This window comes from Marmota monax, unplaced genomic scaffold, assembly GCF_021218885.2.
Source record: "Marmota monax isolate L192 unplaced genomic scaffold, Marmota_monax_Labrador192_F-V1.1 WCK01_AAM20220418_F8-fsc00271, whole genome shotgun sequence".
In the NCBI taxonomy this organism is placed as follows: Eukaryota; Metazoa; Chordata; class Mammalia; order Rodentia; family Sciuridae; genus Marmota; species Marmota monax.
The window spans coordinates 803,395-823,602 of record NW_026694659.1 but is presented as its reverse complement, the minus strand read 5'-3'; the positions used below and the strand labels follow the sequence as shown (position 1 = coordinate 823,602).

At 42.6% G+C, this 20,208-nt stretch overlaps 1 protein-coding gene across 2 annotated transcripts in view; it reads right to left on the bottom strand.

Annotated features, from left to right (window-relative positions):
• Tgfbrap1 (transforming growth factor beta receptor associated protein 1) overlaps positions 1–20,208 on the bottom strand; it is a 60,823-nt gene that overhangs the window by 26,834 nt on the left and 13,781 nt on the right. For both annotated transcript variants that reach the window (XM_046423305.2, XM_046423304.2), the window contains exons 2-4: positions 15,382–16,083; positions 9,928–10,122; positions 7,188–7,342 (exon numbers count right to left, since the gene is read on the bottom strand). In XM_046423305.2, coding sequence (XP_046279261.1) covers positions 7,188–7,342; positions 9,928–10,122; positions 15,382–16,069 — 1,038 coding nt within the window. In that variant the 5' untranslated portion in view covers positions 16,070–16,083. The remainder of the gene's footprint in view (positions 1–7,187; positions 7,343–9,927; positions 10,123–15,381; positions 16,084–20,208) is intronic.

Sequence of the window (20,208 nt, the reverse complement as noted above, 5' to 3'; positions counted from 1 at the left end):
AGGCCCCATGGACACTGAAATGAAGGACAATATAAAGAACAATATCAAATTTTACCTACAAATGCCTGATTAGAAACTTTAGCAAGTACAACCAATTCTTGGTTCTTTGAAGGTGCCTAATTTCCAGGTGTCTGACACCTCTTCTTGCTTTCTGCTCAGGTGATACCAATTACAAAACCTGTTGTAAAATATATGACCATGGGAAAAGGATAGGAAGGGTGAGTACATGGGAATGACGGGGAAGAGTTTTAGGTAGAATGTGATGTTGTTCTTTGTATCATCCTTTGTTTCAATGTCCCTGGTGCTTATATCTAGGGTGAAGGCACCCCTTGCATGTCTGTTTAGCTTCTAACACTACAGCTAACTCAAAGACTTTCTTCTTCTTCTTTTGTTATTAGTTCATCCTTTAGTTTTAGGAAGTTATCAAAATCCCCAGGTAGAGCATAATTCAGACAAACAGACATCTGGGGAGTCACTTAGTATCTACTCTGCCCCAAGGCTGGGGCCCAACACTCAAGTCAGACTAAAGTGGTCATGTGTATTCTGGGAGTAGAAATTGAAGTTAAAATCCATGTTAGTTCTGAGTGATATGTGTACGTGTATGTGTATGTATGTGTATATATATATATATACACATACATACACACACACGTACACACACACACACATACACATATATATATATATATACCCCACATACATACATACAATGACTCTGTGTCTGTCTCTATATATGCATGCACGCGTGCACGTGCGAACACACACACACACACACATATGAATGGAGATTTCTAACTTTTGTGATTTGGGGAATTGGAAATTTTATGAAGCCAGAAGAGTCTAATGCAAAGTTTTCTAAGCCTGTTCAAGACTGCACTGGCTAAGGTGGATATCACACAAAAGCTTCTGAAGCGAACAGTTCTTGGAGCACTAAATTCAAAGTGTAGTTTGTTCTATGGCTCTTCATGAATATGCTTTGCCTGAGGAAAAAAAAAAAGAAACTTCTCGAACTAATGGAATGTTACTCAGTCTTAAAAAGGAAGGGCATTCGGATGCAGGCTACTCAAAGAGACAGATACCGTATGATTCCTCTCGTATGAGGCACGCAGAGTAAGCAAACACATAGAGAGAGAAGGGAGAGGGTGGCTGCTGGGGCTGGGCATGTGTGTGCTGGGATGAAGTGGGGAGTCGGTGCCTAATGAGGATAGAGTTGCAGCCTGGGAAGATGAAATGTCCTGCAGATGGACAGTGGTGATGGCCGCACAACACTGAATGCACTTAATGCCACTGAAATGCACACTTCAAAATAGTTGCCATGGTCTATTTTATGTTATGTATATTTTACCTCCACCATCCCCAGAAAAAAAGAAAGAGCTTCTCCTAGCAGAGTTTTTTTTTTTTCTTTCTTTAGTGAACTTGATAGCAGCCAAAGGTTTCTGATTTCTGTGGTGACCTGCTGGTCAGACTGAAGCCCCCTGGGGTATGAGTCCTTGTGTGAGTCCTGGCTCTGCCCTCTGTTGGCTCTGTGCTCTGGGCAAGCCCCTCAATCCCTCACGCTGTACCTGCATCTTACCAGGGTCCACCTCACAACTGTGGTGAGGAAGACTCTCACTGTGTCCAGCGTGCACAACAAGACCTGGCATGCAGTAAGCACTCAATAAATGTTCTCTCTCTCTTGAGGCTGGGCCTGCAGTTTGCTTTCCTAACTAATGCCAGGATCTAAATTTTTTCCATCATCCTTTCAAGACCACTTGCTTGATTCTACTGTATCTATGAGTATTGGAGGGAAGTGGGGTGCACAGATCCTTTTCCCATGAAAGAGAAAGAGGTGAAGAAAATCAGGATGTTTTAATAGGAATCTTTCTACAAGCAGCAGAAATAATCCCACCCTGGCAGCACAGACCTCTTCACTGTGACAAGTGCTAGTTCCCAAGACATGGCATCTCTGGCAGCTGCACTTGCTCATGGGGCCAAATGTAACAGAAATGAGTGGCGAGGCAAGGACAGGGACCCACAGGGGTCACTTACTGTAGGCAGGAAGATGTTTCCTTGTAAGTCTGCAGGAAGTCAGCAGACCAAGGGAGGACTCAGACTGGACTGTTTCTCGAGCTACAACAGGGGCTTTCCAAGGAGGAAAACCAATCCAATGACCCTGTGAGCACCGCGGCAGCAGCTCCTGAGAACCCGGGAGCTGGGGGACGAGCAGACACACAGGGACCACGATGGCTCTAGCAGGCCCTGTCTCCTTCCATGGCCCTTTTTCTCCCAGCCACCACTGGTTCCTTAACCCTGGGATGGGTTGGGGATGGGAGGTTGTAGGTCACCTGAACTAGACCTGAGGGATTTCATGACAAAAACCACCTCAGACCTATTCTAGGAGTTTTCAACTGAAAAACAGATTCTTTTGAGGGCAGAAAAGCCTACTTATAGGATCAGATTTGGATCCCACTCCCCCTCAAGGGAGCACAGCCAGCCTTCCATATCTGTGGATTCTGTATCTATGGATTTAACCAACTGTGGATCAAACACATTTCAGGAAAAAAAAAATTGCATTTGTACCGAACAAGTACATTTTTTCTTGTCAATTATAATTTACATTGCCTTTATACTATATTAGGTATTACAAGGAACCCTACAAATGATTTGAAGTATACAGGAGGACGTGTATAGATTCTGTGCAAACAACAGCCATTTTATCAAAAGAACTTGAATATTCATGGATTTGGTATCTGAGCGGGTTCCTAGCACCAATCCCCAATGGACACTGAGGGATGTCAATAGATAATTTTATTCAGTCTGCAGGGCTGATGGACATGCCCTTCCTCACCAACACTGACTGTAGCCCCAAGAAGGCAAACCACCAAACACAGTCATTACAAACCAGCTAACAACTCCCAGAGGACAGCCCACTCCTGGTGTGGAACCGACCACTCAGATTCATGTCAAAACACACCCTACCTCACACCTAAGCTGGTAGATACATATGTGTGCATGCACATACACACACACACACACACAGACCTACCTAAACCCCTATACATTTTAGGATTTTCAGAAAGATAAAAATGTAATAAAATAGGATCACAGGATGGGTATACTAAAGGCTCTGAGCAAACCTTGAGTTATCAGTCCAGTTAATTAGCCTGCCAAAACAGAGCCTCTTCGCAGTCTGCACCCGTTACCATCCCTGCTTAAGTATCTGGTGAAACACAACCTGAGAAGTCCTGACCTGGAAGGAAGCCAGGAACTCACAGACCCAAAAGCAAGACAAGTGGCCGGTTCCCAAGGTGAGGAGGTTGAGCAGAGGTGGGCACAGGAAAAGAGGGAGCACACCCACATTAAAAGCTACTGTGAAAAGGAAACCCAAGGTCTTGCAAGGCAAGCTCAGGCTGCTTTCCAATGACTTGGGGTAGTCCCTGGGCGGTTCTGCCATCAACTCTGATGTGCACAGCTAGGTTCATTTCCTTCACCTGCCTTTTCTTTTGTAGGAATTGCTTTTTAAATTTTAATTTGTTTTGTAATTCTGTGAACTATTAGTATAGCTCAGTAGTCAAAACGACAAAATAAAGCATATTCAAAGAAGTCTCTCTTTTTCTACTTTCCCCTATTCACTACCTGCCCTGCTTTTTACAGATTCTGTTTTATTTGCACTTCTTCTCCCCTCCCCAGCTCTTACTCTTTCCTTCTTTCTCCTTCCTTCATTTTTTGTCTTCTTTTGATGTGTTTGTGTTCTTTATTCTAATTGTCACCTTAATGGTATCAATTTTACCAAACTCCTTTGGTTTTCTCTTTTTTGAGGCAGTTCCTATTGTGTATTTGTCCTATACAGTCTAGTGGATTTTCCCTAAGGATAAAAAGAAACGCAAGTCAAAAATATTCATAGGACAACTAGGGTAGGGTGAGTGGGCTCTGAGCAGGTCCCACCACTAGAAGTGCACAGTGCTGACCCGGGGTACCCTGGAGGATGGTACAGGGGTGACTGTTAAACAGGACACCCTGGCTTTTGGAGACACATATGAAATCCTTTTAGAGGAGATGGAAAGAAAACTCTACAGAGCTCAAGCTTAACTATAAGCACCCTCCCTATCACATGGCGCAAATCAGGAAATTTTGTGTCTTACATAAAGACCAATGTCTCTTTACCATCTCTTTCGATATTGCATCCTCATGCTTAATACAATAGAAGCCCTGCTTTCCTACAGTTCTAAGTAGCTCTCTGACCCTTTTGACTCTCGAGAAGAAACATTCCTATAATCTGAGTCCCACAGTTAAACTTTCTGATGACCCCCTCACTAGGTCAGAGCTCAGGGAAGCAGAACTGGTACCTGCTTTAAATGCAGAAAAAGGGGCATGGTGGTGTAGAACCAGTCCACTGGACTCCGGCCTCTCTGCCAGATCATCAGCATTCTAAAATCACAAAAACAATGCACCTAGCTATGAGTTGCATCTAATCCTTAAAATGCACACATTGAAGAAAAACTTTATCTAGATCTTTTTGGGGTTAATATTGTCTTACTGTCTTTTCTGGTTTGTATTTCATACAAAAACTCTGCTCCACTATATCACAGCTCTGTTGGGAGATCAGCTCAAAGCTCTGAGTTGTGAACTCACTGACTCTTTCCTAGGGAAGACTCTACCTAGGTTCTTGGGGAGGGAAAGGTACGTAGCTGAGGAGCACACTGATAAATAATGACAGGCAGTGTGATACACACCAATGCAGGTAAGTATCCCTTACCCAAAATGCCCGGGACCAGAAGTGTTTCAGATTTTGAACTGTTCCAGATTTCAGAATATTTGCATATGCATAATGAGCTATTCTGGGGATGGCAATTCCAAGCCGAAACATAAAATTCATTCATGTTTCACATATGCCTTATACACATAGCCTGAAGGCGATTTTCTACAATATTTTTAGTATACCAACATTTTAAATGGGGCCCAACACATGAGGTTGAGTACAGAATTTTCCACTTGCGGTGTTACACTGGCATTAAAAATAGTTTGGATTTTGGATTTGGGAGTTAGGGATGCTCAAACCATATCTGTCATGTGGAAGTGAGGAGGGAAGAGCTCTCAGCTCTGCCTGGAAGGAAGGGCAGGCTTAGTGACAAAGCCAGATTAGTGCAAGATATTGAAACAGGATTTTATCAAGTAGAAAAGTACACACTGGTCATGGAAAACGGCACAGACACTGAGAAATAAGAAGCAGGAGAGGGGGAAGTGAAGAAGTGCATGGCACATTCTGGAACTGGGGAGGTGCAGGCCAGCCAGGCAAGAGGGCTGCAGAGAGGCTGGCCTAGACTTCACAGCAGAGTATCCACAGGCCAGGCTGATCTGGCTGCCAGGCACGTGGGGCTTCTCTATCAAACAAACACTGGCTATTGCTGAATATTTCTGAGGATAAAATAAACAACATTTTAAAATGCTGTCTAGTTGTTCTCTTTGTCTTCTTCCTTTTGAGGTGGCCAAATAGGGGTTAGACATGTGTTTCATAGGGGTGAGGGGAACCACAGAAGATGAAGTCATAGAGACAGACTAAGGAGCACTTCAAGGGTTTGGACTTTACCAATGACTTACCCATTGATTATATTAAGGATTCGGTCACATGGAGCAAGATCACTCCTATGGTGGTGGCAGGGTGGACCACAGACACATAAGCAAGAGGCTGTTGACATGATTCAGGGGAAATATGAGAAATTTCTGGACACCCACAGTAACAACAGGAACTGAGAATAAAGGCTGTATTCACTATAATGCTGAAGATGTATCTCTACGGCTCATGTATGACTTCAGAGACATCCAGGGAGAAGGCAGGGAACAGGGGAGAAAGGAAAAACCACCCTGAGATACCAGACTCGAGAGCAAGACACTGATTATTTTACGAGGCGTTGTCTGTATATCTCTCTACTCATGGTAAAAAAAGTAGAGAAAACCAAAAATCAGATACAGAAGGCTGAACACTGAAAAGTTCGTTAAGAAAATGTTACCCACTTAAAAGTATGTCCGTAGATACCTCCCCCAAGCCGCTGAAAACCTTGGTGCACCCTGCTCCCCAACACTGCCCAGACAGCAGCACGTGTGGCCTCTCTCCACGGGACGACAGAAGGAGCCAACAGGAAGCAGCAGCCTGGGGATCTGCCTCCGCCCTGCATCCTGCCCTCCTGGCACCAGTACTGGCACAGCACAAAGTGGAGGCGAAATCACCTAAGTGTCCAGCACAGTAACAGCCCGTGAACACACAGCAGCTTCTTCTTCTTGCTTTTGCTGCCCCCTGCTGAATGCTAACAGATCAGTCTCCAACAAAAGTTGGGAACAAAGACGGAAAAACTCAGTGGTGCTTACACAGAGAAAAGGTATCCCCATTTTCAAATCCCGTAGCTGGAAATGACACATCTGTTCTGCGTTCACTTTGAAAAGCTTCCTCTGCCTGCATGGAGCAGCTGCGGCCCCAGCATACCATGTTGTTCCATAGCTGTAACATGATCATGTATGAAATCTGACCAACCCTACTAATTCGTGAGAACTTTTAATAATCAACTTGGATAACTGTATGAAGTGCATGCACACCATTATTTTATCACTCTCAAATATGTAGGCCCGAACACCCTACATCTGATTGAGTAATAATTCCCAGGGAACTTGACATCTATCAATTACATTTATCAAACCCATTATATTTAATGTTTCTTAAATGCATTAAAAGTTATTTCCAAAGGAAATCAACTAGGTTGGTTCCTTCAAATAAGCACTTTAACAATAGGGCTAGCAAAGCACTGCTATAGATGACAGAAATCTCAACTTCAATTCAACCTGCTCCACAAAGTCTAAAAATCAGAGCCCAATTAGCCCGACCTCACTCTTCTGGCTGACAGGAACTATGGTCTTGATTCTTCTAGGAAGCTCCACTGAAGACTAAATCGGTTAAGAATACAACTTAGTGTATCAAGAAGGAGGAATTAAGTCAGAAGTTCAAAACCTGATTATCTGAGTGCTGCACAGCCCTAGTGGAGCTGTTCCACTGATCTGTACGCTGAACAGGTGCAAAATGTGGAGAAAATTAAATAGCAGATACGAAAGCAAAGTGTACCGTCTGGTGTACAGTAAGGCCGATGGCGAGGAGTTGAATCCAAATGCTCCCTCGCTCGTGGCTGACAGGCATGCTTTCTTGTGACCAGTTAATTACAAACCTGAAATTTTTCTTTCGGAATGTTCCTCCGGGCTCCTTTTGCTAAAACCAAAGCCTCCTCCACTCTTCGGTTTGCTAGTAGATCCTGTATTTGTTTTTCCAGAGGTAATGGAACCAAGATGTAAACTCCTTTACTTGTGGCAACAATCACTCTTCCTGGGAAGAAATTGAACATTGTTGGGAAGGGAAAAAACACCGCCTGCGAGAAAATGTATTGCTTTCCCTCAAATGGATCATTATCTGATTTGTTAATCAATTTCACCGGTTTTTCCAATAGAATTCTTACAGAAATTATAAATTATAATGATTCCCTTTTCTCCTGCCCACACTAACGATTGTGCAAAAGGGATCAACTCTTAATACTCTATTTCCAAAGAATAACATCTGCTGTTTAGCCTTTTTCTATCAAAAAATGCTGGGGAATTTAAAATCAGTGTAGGAAAAACATCACATGGGGTCAAATTAAGCTATAGAGCTCTTTCATGAAACATTGTCAATAATAATTATGATATATTTCATGTAAGATTTATTAAAAATTTCCTTTCAAGTCAGTTAATATAGAACTAAGATGTTAATACAACATTTTGAGCCATGAGTTCATATTTTATGCTCACCTTCCATCCAAATACCTCCAATTTTTGCCATTAGCATCATCATTTCCCCACCTTCCTGCCAGTTCACCTGACTCAAGGCCAACACTGTTGTCCTTTCTGGACTGTGAGACCCTTCACAGGTCGCCCACAGAAGAGTCAGGACTGCAGACCAAGACTAGCTCCTACTATTGTGCTTTCAAATTAAATTTGATTTCCTGCCCAAGAAACTCTCATCCAAGCTTACCTGTGTACTAGAAGTAGTTAATGGGTCTTTTTGTTTATCTTCTGTTTTCTTTCTTTCTTTATTTTTATGTAGTGCTGAGATTCGAACCCTGTACCTCAAGCATGCAAGGCAAGTGATCTACCACTGAGCTACAACCCCAGTCCCATTGCCTTCTGTATTCTGACTAAAGTAGTTTCTTTCAAGCTCTTAGCAGATTCTGCCCCTTCCCTGCTTGGTGTCATTTTTTTCCAGGAAGCCTTCCTTTGTCCTCACACCAGGTGGGTTACAGCAGTCTCTTCTATGTCCATAGTTCCCTGTACCCACCTCTACCACTCAATGCACAAAGCCTCACGACACTGCTACACAAATGGTATCTGTATCCATAGGTCACTCATCCATGGATTAAACCAGCCAGGGAGGGAAATAATGGGGGAGGGATGCACCTTTACTAAATATGTACAGACTTTTTTTGGTCTTCATCCCTCAAATATAAAAAGAACAACTATTTACATGGCATTTACAGTGTATCAGAAGTTGTAAGTAATCTACGGATTATTTAAATTATGTCGGAGGATAAGTACAGGTTCTATGCAAATACTAGAACATTTTATATACAGGACCTGAGCATTTCTGGATTCTGGATTCAAGAGGAGTCCTGGAACCAGTCCCCAAGGATACCAAGGGATGCCTTATATTCTACTCCATGTCACATTTCAGTCCTCCACCTAGAATGTGAGCGACTTTGCACTGGGGACTCTTTCATATGGTTTATGTCCCCTGCAGCTAAGATACAGGGAGGGCATCGTTTGGTGAACTAAGATTCTTAACTGTCAAACACAATGCAAAATCTAGAATAGTTCCTGTGTTTGAAGAAAATATAACAAAGAAAGTTCTTAGGACGAGTAGGGAAATCTGAATACAGGGGGGATATTAGATGGTACCACACAGCCAATGCTCATGTTCTTGGCTATGAACATGGCAGTGTGGCATTGGAGGAAGATGCCCTTGCTCTTAGGAGACGCCTACTGACCTACATCAGCGTTAAATTTCATGACGTCCTCCTCTTACTTTCAACAATTAACCAAACATTAACAAGTACTGAATCTAGGTGAAGGGTTTATGGGAGTTCACCTTGTTTCTCTTTCAACTTTCCTGTATGTTTGGAAGTGTTTAAAATAAAAATTGAGAAAAGGTGAAACAAATCTCTTAACTGGTGCACAAGATGAGGTGGCTCCCTAATTGCCCCGGTGGGCTTCGGCCTCAGCTCACTCACCCTTCCACCTACACAGTGCAGTGCTGCTACGGTGCAGAGCTTGATGGGCCTGGGTCTCTGGTCCCTCCCCATTCCCTCTTGCACAGATTTGCACAGGTCTTTTTGTCTCCTGGAAGGGTCTTCACACCACATCTGCTTGGCCAGCTCCTTCCCATCCTTAAAGGTCTGGCTCAAATCCCTTCCCTTCATGAAGCCCTCCCTGAGATCTCCAGGCAGTGCCTCCTCTTTTGCTCACCCAATGAGCCTTATTCCAAGTCTGTCAAACTCTTAAACTACTCTAGCTGTTGACTAAAATCTCAACCTTGCACTACCTGAAGTGAGAACACTATATTACAGTCATTTGTGTTTCTTCTATGCTCAGATTGAGGCCCATTTCCCAAGGGCCCTAGATCATTTACCAAAAAAAAAAAAACATCAAAAAGGTGTTTTTTTGTTTGTTTTTGCAAAGTCATTTTTATTTATATAACCAGGAACGAAGCAAAAATCACCAGAAACTTTAAGTATACTAAAATAATATTTTAATATCATATAGTTACTCAGTTTTATAAAGAAGATAGACTGTCATATATACTCTACATAGAGTGACAGCCTCTTCCCACCAAAAAAAAAAAAAGATTTGATAAATAATTCTATTTAAGATTTCAACAGGTACCTTCAAAGTCCTGTAGGATGTGGCCTTCCTTAAAGGGCAGGGTCTGTTTCTGCTGTTGATCCAACATGCTGTGGACTGTGATGAACTCGTCATCAAGCGCTATGACATATGGGAAGCAAACAGCTGCCCCAATGACATTCTCCGCCCAGTGCACGGGAGCACGCTGGGATATCCCTGCGACGGTGGCAAACATGCCTGTAAAAACAAGGAGAAAGGGGTGGCTGACTTGTCATGTTAACTGTGGTACCTTTCTTCCTATAGCCATGTCCGAATGCAGCAAAGTGGGCGATGAAGTGTATGTTTCTACAGCAGTGAAGGAGCAGTGGCGCAATCAGCAGGCAAACACAGCTAATTTGCAAACAGCACACCTTTTCTGGGGGAGTAGCAGGGATTGAACTCAGGGGCACTCAACCACTGAGTCACATCCTCAGCCTTATTTTGTATTTTATTTACAGACAGGGTCTCACTGAGTTGCTTAGCGTCTCGCTTTCGCTGAGTCCAGCTTTGAACTTGCCATCCTTCTGCCTCAGCCTCATGAGCCACTGGGCATTACACCTTTTAAAAACATTCTTTTCTGCTATGCACCCTTTAAGTTTCAGTTCACCCCCTCGTCTAAGCTGGAAGGAGAGCGGCCCACATGGGGTGAGCAGTGGCTGCAATATTTGCCTTTTTAAAGAAGCATTACCAAGAGATACAGTGAAAATTACCATAATCAATTGTATTATGAAAATTCAGCAAAGTATTGCTTTGCAAAAAGTTAAAAGAGCAATTTCTCACAACATAGGAGTGCTTACAAGTTATAGTCAGGGAGAAAGGCAGCAGATAAAATGAATACAGATGCTTTTATGCTGAAAGGTGCATTTCCATTCAGCATTATTAGTCTCTGAAGACACGTAATGATGCTGGTGATGGCTGTGCTGTATATACAACCTACAAATATACAGGGTGTGTGTAAGAGACCTTACAACTGACCTTTCAATTTGCTAATATTAGTAGCAATTGCAAGAAGGATGGTTCATTTAGCATGATGCTAAAGGTAGTCAAGACAGAGTAAAGTTGGGGGTAAATGCAACCTCATTTTCCTTAATTTTAACACTACAACAATCAAAGGGTGCTGGAGTGGAATATTTTCACTGTAAAGCCTTTATAACTAAAGCAGTTAGGTGCAGGTCCAGGAATAGTTAAGAGGACAGATGAACAAAACAGAAAATTCAGACACAGACTGAAGGGTAGATGGAAATATCAATATTCACCTAAGCTAGTGAGAAGATGGACCCTTCAGTTGGTTGAGCTAAGTGGATAGCCAAAAGAAAAACACAAAACTGAATCTGTTCTTTATATAGGAAGACATGAGACTATACAAGTACTAGCAGAAAACACAAGTGAATTTGTCTAGAACCTTGAAGATGGGGCAGCATCCTAACTATGACTTAAAATCAAGAAGCAGTAACTGGATTAGATTATATATAAAAAATCTTTGCATATCAAAATATTCAAAACAAATATTTGAAACTTATATAGCAGATTAGTTATTTTAAATACACTAAAAATATATTTTTTTTTCCTAAAAAAAAGAGGCTAGTGGATAATAGAGGATTTGGGCCTGGGAATGTGTGACTCAGTGGTACAGCTTGTGCTTAGCATGTGTGAGGTCCCGGGTTCAATCCCCAGCACCAAGAAAAAAAAAGATATTAAACAAAAAAGAATAGATAAATCCCATCCAATGAAATGAAATTCATTGAAATTTTAAACATGAAAAATGCTTTACCTTACACATATAGGATATGCAAATTGAAACAAGAGTGACGCGCCATTTCTCAGGTACCAGACTAGCAAAAACACAAAAGTGTGGACAATAGACTGTGGGCAAAGCTGGCAGGTAAAGAGCCACTGTCATACATTTCTGGGGATAATACCTAGCAAAATTCACATGTGGTTGCCCTTTGACTCAGCAATCCCACCTCTAAAGAGCTTTCCCCTAGATGAAAGAGGAGGAGGAGGAGGAGGAGGAGGAGAACAGCCACACACGAAAAGGTTAAACAGCATAAGACTGGGAAAACCCCACAGAACTGGTGGATGAACTATGGTACTGTCCCACAGCAGAGTAATACGCAGCTGTAAGAATGAAGAAGGGCTGGGGTTGGTCGTGCACACCGGCAGTCCTAGCTACCCAGGAGGCTGAGGCAGGAGAATCACCTGGGCCCAGAAATTCAAGGCCAACACAGTGAGATCCCATTAAAAAAAATTAAAAATGAAAGAGGAATACTTCAGATTATGCTACAAAGCAACAGCCATAACACACTAAATTTAAAAAGCAAGGTAGAAAAATGTAGATTACCATTTAGGAAAAAAAGAAGGAGATGAGATACAAATATTTACGTATTTTTTTCATACGTTTTATTTAAAAATGAAAGAATAAGCCCTGAAAATATGAAAGTTACCTACAAGAACATACACTAGTCCTCTTTGATTATACCCTGCTGCATCACTTGGATTGTAAATATTTATATAATAAAAAATAAACAAAACTAAAGCAATTTCTTAAGATCTAAAAGTAAAATAAAACAAATCAACCTAACTGTATGCCAGTTGGTGGCATAGCCACACACAGGGAACCACTCCAAGGACTTTAAACCCAGTAATTTTTGATTCTTAATATCCTAAGGACAAAAAGAACCACCAACAATCAGACTTTTTCCAGTAATTATGCTGTGGAAACAGCAGTGTTGGTACTGCTGCTCTATTCTGCGTACTGTGGGATAAATCAAAGGAATGATGTTGGGGTGGTTTAAGCTCTCCTTTCAAGTAGATGCCAACATACAGATGGACCGTCCCATCAACATGAGCTCGTGATGGAAGTCCCAGTGCTGTCCAGAAAAGGTCTAGAAATGATGGCCAACCAGCACTTCCAGCCCCCAGACGGTGGTGTGTAACAGCAGGGCCCCTTGGAGGAATGGCTGAAACCAGACCTGGGGCAGCAAGTCAGGAGGTGAGCCCAGAACATTCCAGAAGATAAGAAAGCTATTAGATTTCTAGACTCCTGAGTATAAAGGTGCTCAGGAGTCCACCTGAACAAATGCACACCAAGCACCAATGGAACCAAGTGTATCACAAATGCTGAGGCCTGTGAGTTCATAATGATGCTTGTTAAAAAGTCATTTCTAGAAGTCAGAGGGACCACCACATGGTCTCATCCTACCTTTTCATGCAAGTGCTTAGGGATAATCAAACAGTAGAGGAGGACAGACTTTGCTTCACAGAAGCATTCCTGAAACACGTGAAGGAGGAACAGATGAATATCTCCTAATGACCCACTTGCAGAACAGAGGTCAGAGAGGCATATAAACATCACAGGGATAAAATCACCAAAATCCAGGCACTGAGAAGCTGTGGTTGAAGCCATCTAACTTCTTCAACCAAAAATTAAGTTAAAATACAAAGCAGGGGGGAAGCCTAAAAAAAAAAAATGAAAGAAAGAAATTTGAGCTACCAACCAACTGCAATGTATGGGCCTTGGTTGGAACCAGTTCAAACAAACTGAAAAACACACCCATAAATACAAGATGGGTGGGGTGTGCCTGTGGAGACAGAAGCAAGATAGAAAATCTCTATATTTTCCTCTCAATTTGCTGGGAAACTCAAACAGCTTTTAAAAATAAAGTCTATTTTCTTTTCTTTTTTGAGGGGGAATACTGGGGATTGAACTCAGGGGCACTCAGGCATTGAGCCACATCCCCAGCCCTATTTTGTATTTTATTTAGAGACAGGGTCTCACTGAGTTGTTTAGTGCCTCGCCCTCACTGAGGTTGACTTCAAACTCGAAATCCTCCTGCCTAAGCCTCCTGTGTTGCTGGGATTACAGGTGTGCACCACCACGCCCGACTTAAGGTCTATTTTCTTAAAAGTAAAACTCATGAAGAGATTTAACTAGTTCATGACCCAGATTTTAGTTAATATTAGAAAATGTTTCAATCACTTTGAAATGAGACATCCACACAAAAACTCTCGAAGGTTAAAACATTTGAGTGTAGAATGGATTCTCACCAGCGCCCTGCAACATAAACACACAACTAACTCTCACAGGAGCCACCCAGGACTAACAGAGCATACTAGAAGATACCACTAATGCTAATAGCTCTGTACTTGACCTTGAAATGCAGTGCAGGGAACTGGACAGGGCCACCTGAGAACAGCTACAGTCCCTTTCAAAAAGTGACTAAAAACTTTTTGGTGGGATAAATTACAGGAAAAATAGAGAATATAGGAATACTAGAGAAAATTATGGACAAAACATTAAAGCCCCCCATACACTGGTCTGGGTCTCAGGTGTCCCCAAAGGCCCATATGCCAAGGCTTGGTCCCAAGGGTGGGGCAACTGGCAGAACCTCCGGGAGATTCAGTGGGAGGTCTTCAGGTCATTCCATGCATGCCCTTGAGGAGGACAGTGAGACCTCGCCCCTTCCTCCTCTCCTTCACTTCCTGGCCGCCCAGGAGGTAACAGTTTGCTCTGCCACCTGCTCCTCACCATTGCCATCTGGAAACCCCACCAGGGACCCAAAGCAGCAGGTCCACCTGATTGACCATGGACCACAACTTCTAAAACTGTGAGCCGAAGTGACCCTTCCAAACACCCTCGTGAGCTGCCTCAACTTGTTTTCAGAACGAGGAGTAAAAACAACCACATTACACACCTACCCACTTGGGAAAAGCTAGAAGTTGTGCAGGGTTTTATTTTTGTAGTTATTTACTTAAAATAATTTTCCCAGCAGAGTCATCTGCAAACTCCACTTTAACACAGAACAAAACCACTTTTGCCTACTTAACTCCACATGCACTGACTGATGGAATACAGGACACGTGTCATGTAGTTTTGCCCTGATCTGGCCACAGTGTTGAGGAATACTGGCAAACACTCTTTATGAGTACAGTTGTGCTGCGCTTACAGACCACTGGGTCCACAAGGGACTGCGTACATGACTGGTCCCATAGAGCATGATATCACCCAGCGGCATCATAGCCATCCTAGTTGATGTAAGCACACTCTGTGGTAATTGCACCATGAAGAAATCACCGAAATATGCACTTCTAAGAACATATCCCTATCAGCAGAACATGCATGACTGTGTTAACTTTTCGCAGTTAACACCTCTCCCCTGCTGGGTGTGGTGTTGAATGCCTGTAATCCCAGCAGCTCACGAAGCTGAGGCAGGAGGATCGCAAGTTCAAAGTCAGCCTTAGCAACTTAGTTAGGCCCGAAGCAACTTAGGGAGATCCTGTCTCTAAATAAAATATAAAAAGGGCTGGAGAGATGGCTCAGAGGTTAAATGCTCTTGGATTCAATTCCTGGGACCAAAAAAAATAAGAAAGTAAAACCTCTCTCCTACTACAGCACACATTAGATGACGCGGCAGGATAGAGGTGCTGATGGTGGCAGCACCCAAGCGCCCTCCTCACCCAGGCCGCCGGGGCCAGCCAGCAGGAACTCCTGTCTGCCTATCCTCTTAACGATGGGCCGCTTCTCCTCACTGCAGTAGGGAAACAGGTCCTGGGAGAGGCCAGTGCTGTAGTTCAGGATGATGTACTGCGTGGTCAGAGCCAGGCACAAGAAATGGCCGTCGACAGCCACGGCCAGAGGCTGCTCGGGGGTGGACACTTCCTTGACGATCTGAACGCGGTCCTCGTACACAAGAAACACCTGGATGGTCCTGCGTTTGACGGAGATGATGCACACTTCCACGCAGAACGGGTCCCCGCTCACGGGGTTCTCGTTCAAAGCGAACGCAGTGGCCCCTTTGATGCGAGCCCCCGAGGGGACGGGCTCCAGGTTCAGCATGTTGAGCAGGGTGATGGAGTTGTCACACAGCACCAGCAGCCTGTTGAGGGCTGAGGCCGCCCGCAGCTCGTTCACGGGCTTCTTGAAGCCCAGGTGCCTGTGCAGCTGCTTGGTGGCAGTGAACGCGGCTGTCCCTGCGGGCAAAGTCTTCTCCTCCAGCAGAAAGTGATAGATGAAGCAGTCGTTGGTGCCTACGTAGAGGTTCCGGCCACAGCACTCCACGCATTCTATGTTGATGCGCTCCTTGTCACCCATCAGCAGCTCCCGCTCCACCGCAGAGACCAAGCTGAAGGCCTTGATGTTCACCATGTCTACTGGTTGCGCTGTCGGAGGAGAAAGAGGAAAGGGTGACTTCAAAGGAACAAGAAGCAAGCAGAAACATTTTGGGTTGCAATAAAGACACACTGATTCCCCACATCATTTCAACCCAAGAAAATAGGTTGATGCTGTTAAAAAATGGAAAGAAAAGATTTTTTTGCATGACCTGTCCCATGAGGCAACTGGGAGACCCAGCAAGGGGTATACGCACGGGTGCCTGTGATCACAGTGCTGTCCCCCTCCTTCCAGCAGAGCTGAGAGTTACATGGGGCTTCCTCCCCTCATTCCTGGGAGACACAGCTACCTATATGAACAAGAACATGGGCTCACCCACAGACAACATGACAAAGAGTTCTAAAAGAAGTAGAAATGATCCTTGTGGATCTTCCCCGAGCTTCTAGGGTTATTTTAATTTGCATTAAGAGAATGGTGGGATACTACTCCAGGAACCTGCCAGAAACAATGACCCATGCCTCCAATTCCTTGGTGCTCCTCCCAGGCTCTAATGCTGCATATGGCTCCAAACATGTTCATGTCAGGTAGTGAAGATGTGCCTCCAATCCCCCGTCTAGCTGAGAAGAGAGACCACCCCACATGCTACACTGGGCTTCCTATTCCTTCCTCTAAAGTGCGAGGCAGCAGACCAAGGTGGCCTCCCTTGACTTCTGGGTGGTGGGAGACAGCCCCAAGGGCACAGTCCCTAACACCCATAGGGGCAGTGTCAGCTGCTCTGGAGAGGACTGTGAAGACTATGGGAGTTACAGGGATGGCTCACATCAGATGTCTGGCTCACATCAGAATGACTTCTCCACTACTTCAAGTTACTCAATTTAATCTTCAATTTAAGCTCATGAGAGATTAAATTCCTTAATCTTCTAAGGCATCCCTGCAAAAGTTGGGAGGCCTGAGAAATATTCTGGAAGATGCACACATCAGGCAAGAGGAGGAATCAAATAACCTCTAAAGTGATTTTCAACTCAAAGACTTGACAGCTCCATAATTTCTTACACCTCACTTTCGCCAAGGCAATAACAGCTACCCATGAATGAGACTCCAGTTCCTTTCCCCGAGACAACAGAATCTCCAGAAGGGCCTGGGAATGAGGTTTGTTTGTGGACAAACCTCTTATCCCCTCCTATCACTTGAGCAAATTACTTGGTGCTGTGGTCTGAGAGAGCTTATTTGTCCCTTCCACCAGCTAGAAGTCACCATCTATGAAGAACAGGCCCTAACTGAGCACTGAATCTGCTAGGACCTTGATCTTGGACTTGCCAGTCTCCACAACTATGAACAATAGGTTTTTACTTTTGCAAATAACCAAGTTCATAGCAGCACCAAGACACTTGACTTTTCCATCCTCAATTTCCTCATCTGTGAAATGAGTATAAAAATAACAGCACCCACTATGTAGGATTATTTGAGGATTGAGTAAATCAGTTTGAGTAAAATGCTTAATTTCTGGCCCACTGCACCCTAAAATATTCTTAATCTCACTACAATTCCCTCCTGGTCTTGACCAGCTTCTACCCTTTTCTCAACCCCCAAGTCTGCTTCAGATGTTAATTTCCCTAGTTAGGTAACAAGAGAAGAAACAGTGCCACATTCTGTCCTCAGGTATGGGTAACCTCTCTCCTCCAAAGACTAAGTCATAAACAAGAACACACGGACACGCAAGCCCCCCACCCCAGCATCTTCACACTCATCGATGAGTGCTCATCTTCAGAGAGATGATGGGAAGGAGGCAGGAACTGTGCACAGAGGCTGTAAAGACAGCACCCACAGAAGTCACCCTGTCCATCTGTCCCAGGGCTGCAGGATTTCCACAGCCACCCAGGGACAGCTGGGTGAAGAATGCCTATAAGCTGCTACAAGTAATTCTGGCACAAACAACTCTTAAACATCACCGTCTATTTGTTACAACCAAATATAGTCACTAAAACCCACCTAGAGAATATTTTTTCCATTTAAATGCTAATGAGCAAGACCCACATATTGAAATATAGGCTTGGAGACATCTCAGTCAGTGAAAGCCAAATTAATACAGAATACTTCTTCCATCATTGGTTGATCAATCAGGGCTGTTTTTTAAAATGGCAGGATTCTGTCACTTAAAATATGAATTGTATCTCTCCCTTTGCAAAAAGAACAGGAAAACATGCTCCAGGCACCTATTATCAAATTCCTCTTATTTAACTTCTTAAAAGCAGATTGTCTATAATTCTAGCCTCTATCTTCACTTAGCATGAAGGATAACCTGAACATTTTACAATGAAGAATATTATGGAAAGAGCCAAACACCTTGCATTTTATCTAAGTACTGAGGCAGGCCATAAGGACAGAGAGGAAGAGGGACTTGTAAGAAAAACATGCGGCTTATCAAAAAGTCATAATTCTATGATATTAAAAAAGAAGTGCAATGTTGTTTCATTATCTGCTAACTACATTTATTCCAGTCTTGCCAAAGGTAAGTCTCCTCCTAGCAGGGCTCTTTAAATAAAGGACCATACCTAGTGAGACCCTGTCTCAAAATAAAATTAACTAATTAATTAAAAGGCCTCGGATGTGGCTCAATGGTTAAATCCTCTGGGTTCAATCCCTAGTACCAAATATAAAAAATAAAAAATTAAGGACTACTATAGTAATTAAATAGTAATTTATAAAAATCAAAATTAGATGGAGGTAAATGAAAGCTGACCACATCACTTAATAATGGTTTACTATTTTAAGCAGCAGGAAAATTCTCTCCATGATCTATTTACATGATCAATTTATGTAACTAAAATATGAATCATAAATAGATCAGGTTGAGACTACACTTCTCTATTGAATCCAACCCAATCAGAAGTTTCCATGTTTTAAAGTTTCCCTGAGGTACACAAATCCTTTACTGTGGGTTTCAAACTGATCTAACTTTTTGTTAGAACTGCACATTAAAAGCAAGATTGCAATTTAAAGAATAACATTTTCATGTTTTCTCCAAAATTTTCAAAATTTAGATCCAGTAAGAGAAAGACCCTGAAATGGTTTAGTACATTCACGGTGCATAATTTATGCAAGGGAAATATTACATATGCAATAAGTACCTCTAACTGTATAAGATAAAATAAAAAGTTATAAAATACTGTCTCATCTCCCAAACTTATTAAAGAAATAAGTCTAGAAAAATAATCAAATGATAGAAGAATATGCATTAAAAGCCACATTAATAGTATTAGCAAACATTTTCTATCAAGTTGAGAGTGTGTATATTGTCCTTTTAAAGATATTGCCACTAGTGATAATGTGAATTTAAATAAGTATCTCTGAAAATGCGTTTTCTGCAAATGTACACAGAAACATTTATCTTAGCACCTAGAGTTGTTCTTGTAAGAACCTGTTGCTCTTGGCATGTTCCCTTAGGCCCCTTAGATCATCTACAACTATACTCCAAATGACAAGCCCATTCTTTCTGGCTATCCATAGGTTAGCCAGAACAAATTTCTATCTATCTATCTATCTATCTATCTATCTGTCTATTTATATAAGCTTCAATAAAAAACGTGCATGCTTTTCACTTGGAGGACTATTAAAATAGCTATGTATGCTGCTGGAGGCCCTGCCTTGTTTCATAGCACACAGCCAAAGCCAAGAGAGCTGATATGGAGGAGTTTATGAGCAACGCAGAGCACTGGTTGTTTTCAGATGTCATGGTCACGGATTGTCCGATGAAGTAAGCACTAGGTCTAGACGGTTCTCCAGGCTATTTCTGCCAAACACCTGGAATCACATAATTCAAATTCTACATAATTTTCCTGAACATTAAAAAAATGTAATATTTTTTAGTTGTAGATGGATACAGTACCTTTATTTTATTTTTATGTGGTACCAGGGATCGAACTCAGTGCCTCACACGTGGAGGCAAGCACCGTACCATTGAGCCACAACCCTGGCACCTAAAAAATTTTGTTTAATAAAAAAAAATAATTTTAAAAAGTGTTTTATGAAGCCAGAAAAAAAGGTAAAACTTTGATATTCAAACCCAGGAAGGATAATGGGGAAAACATGGATCATTCTGACTCATGAGTAAGCATGCCTAAATATTAACACACTGAATCAACCAGTACATATTAAAAACATATAACATGTCCAAG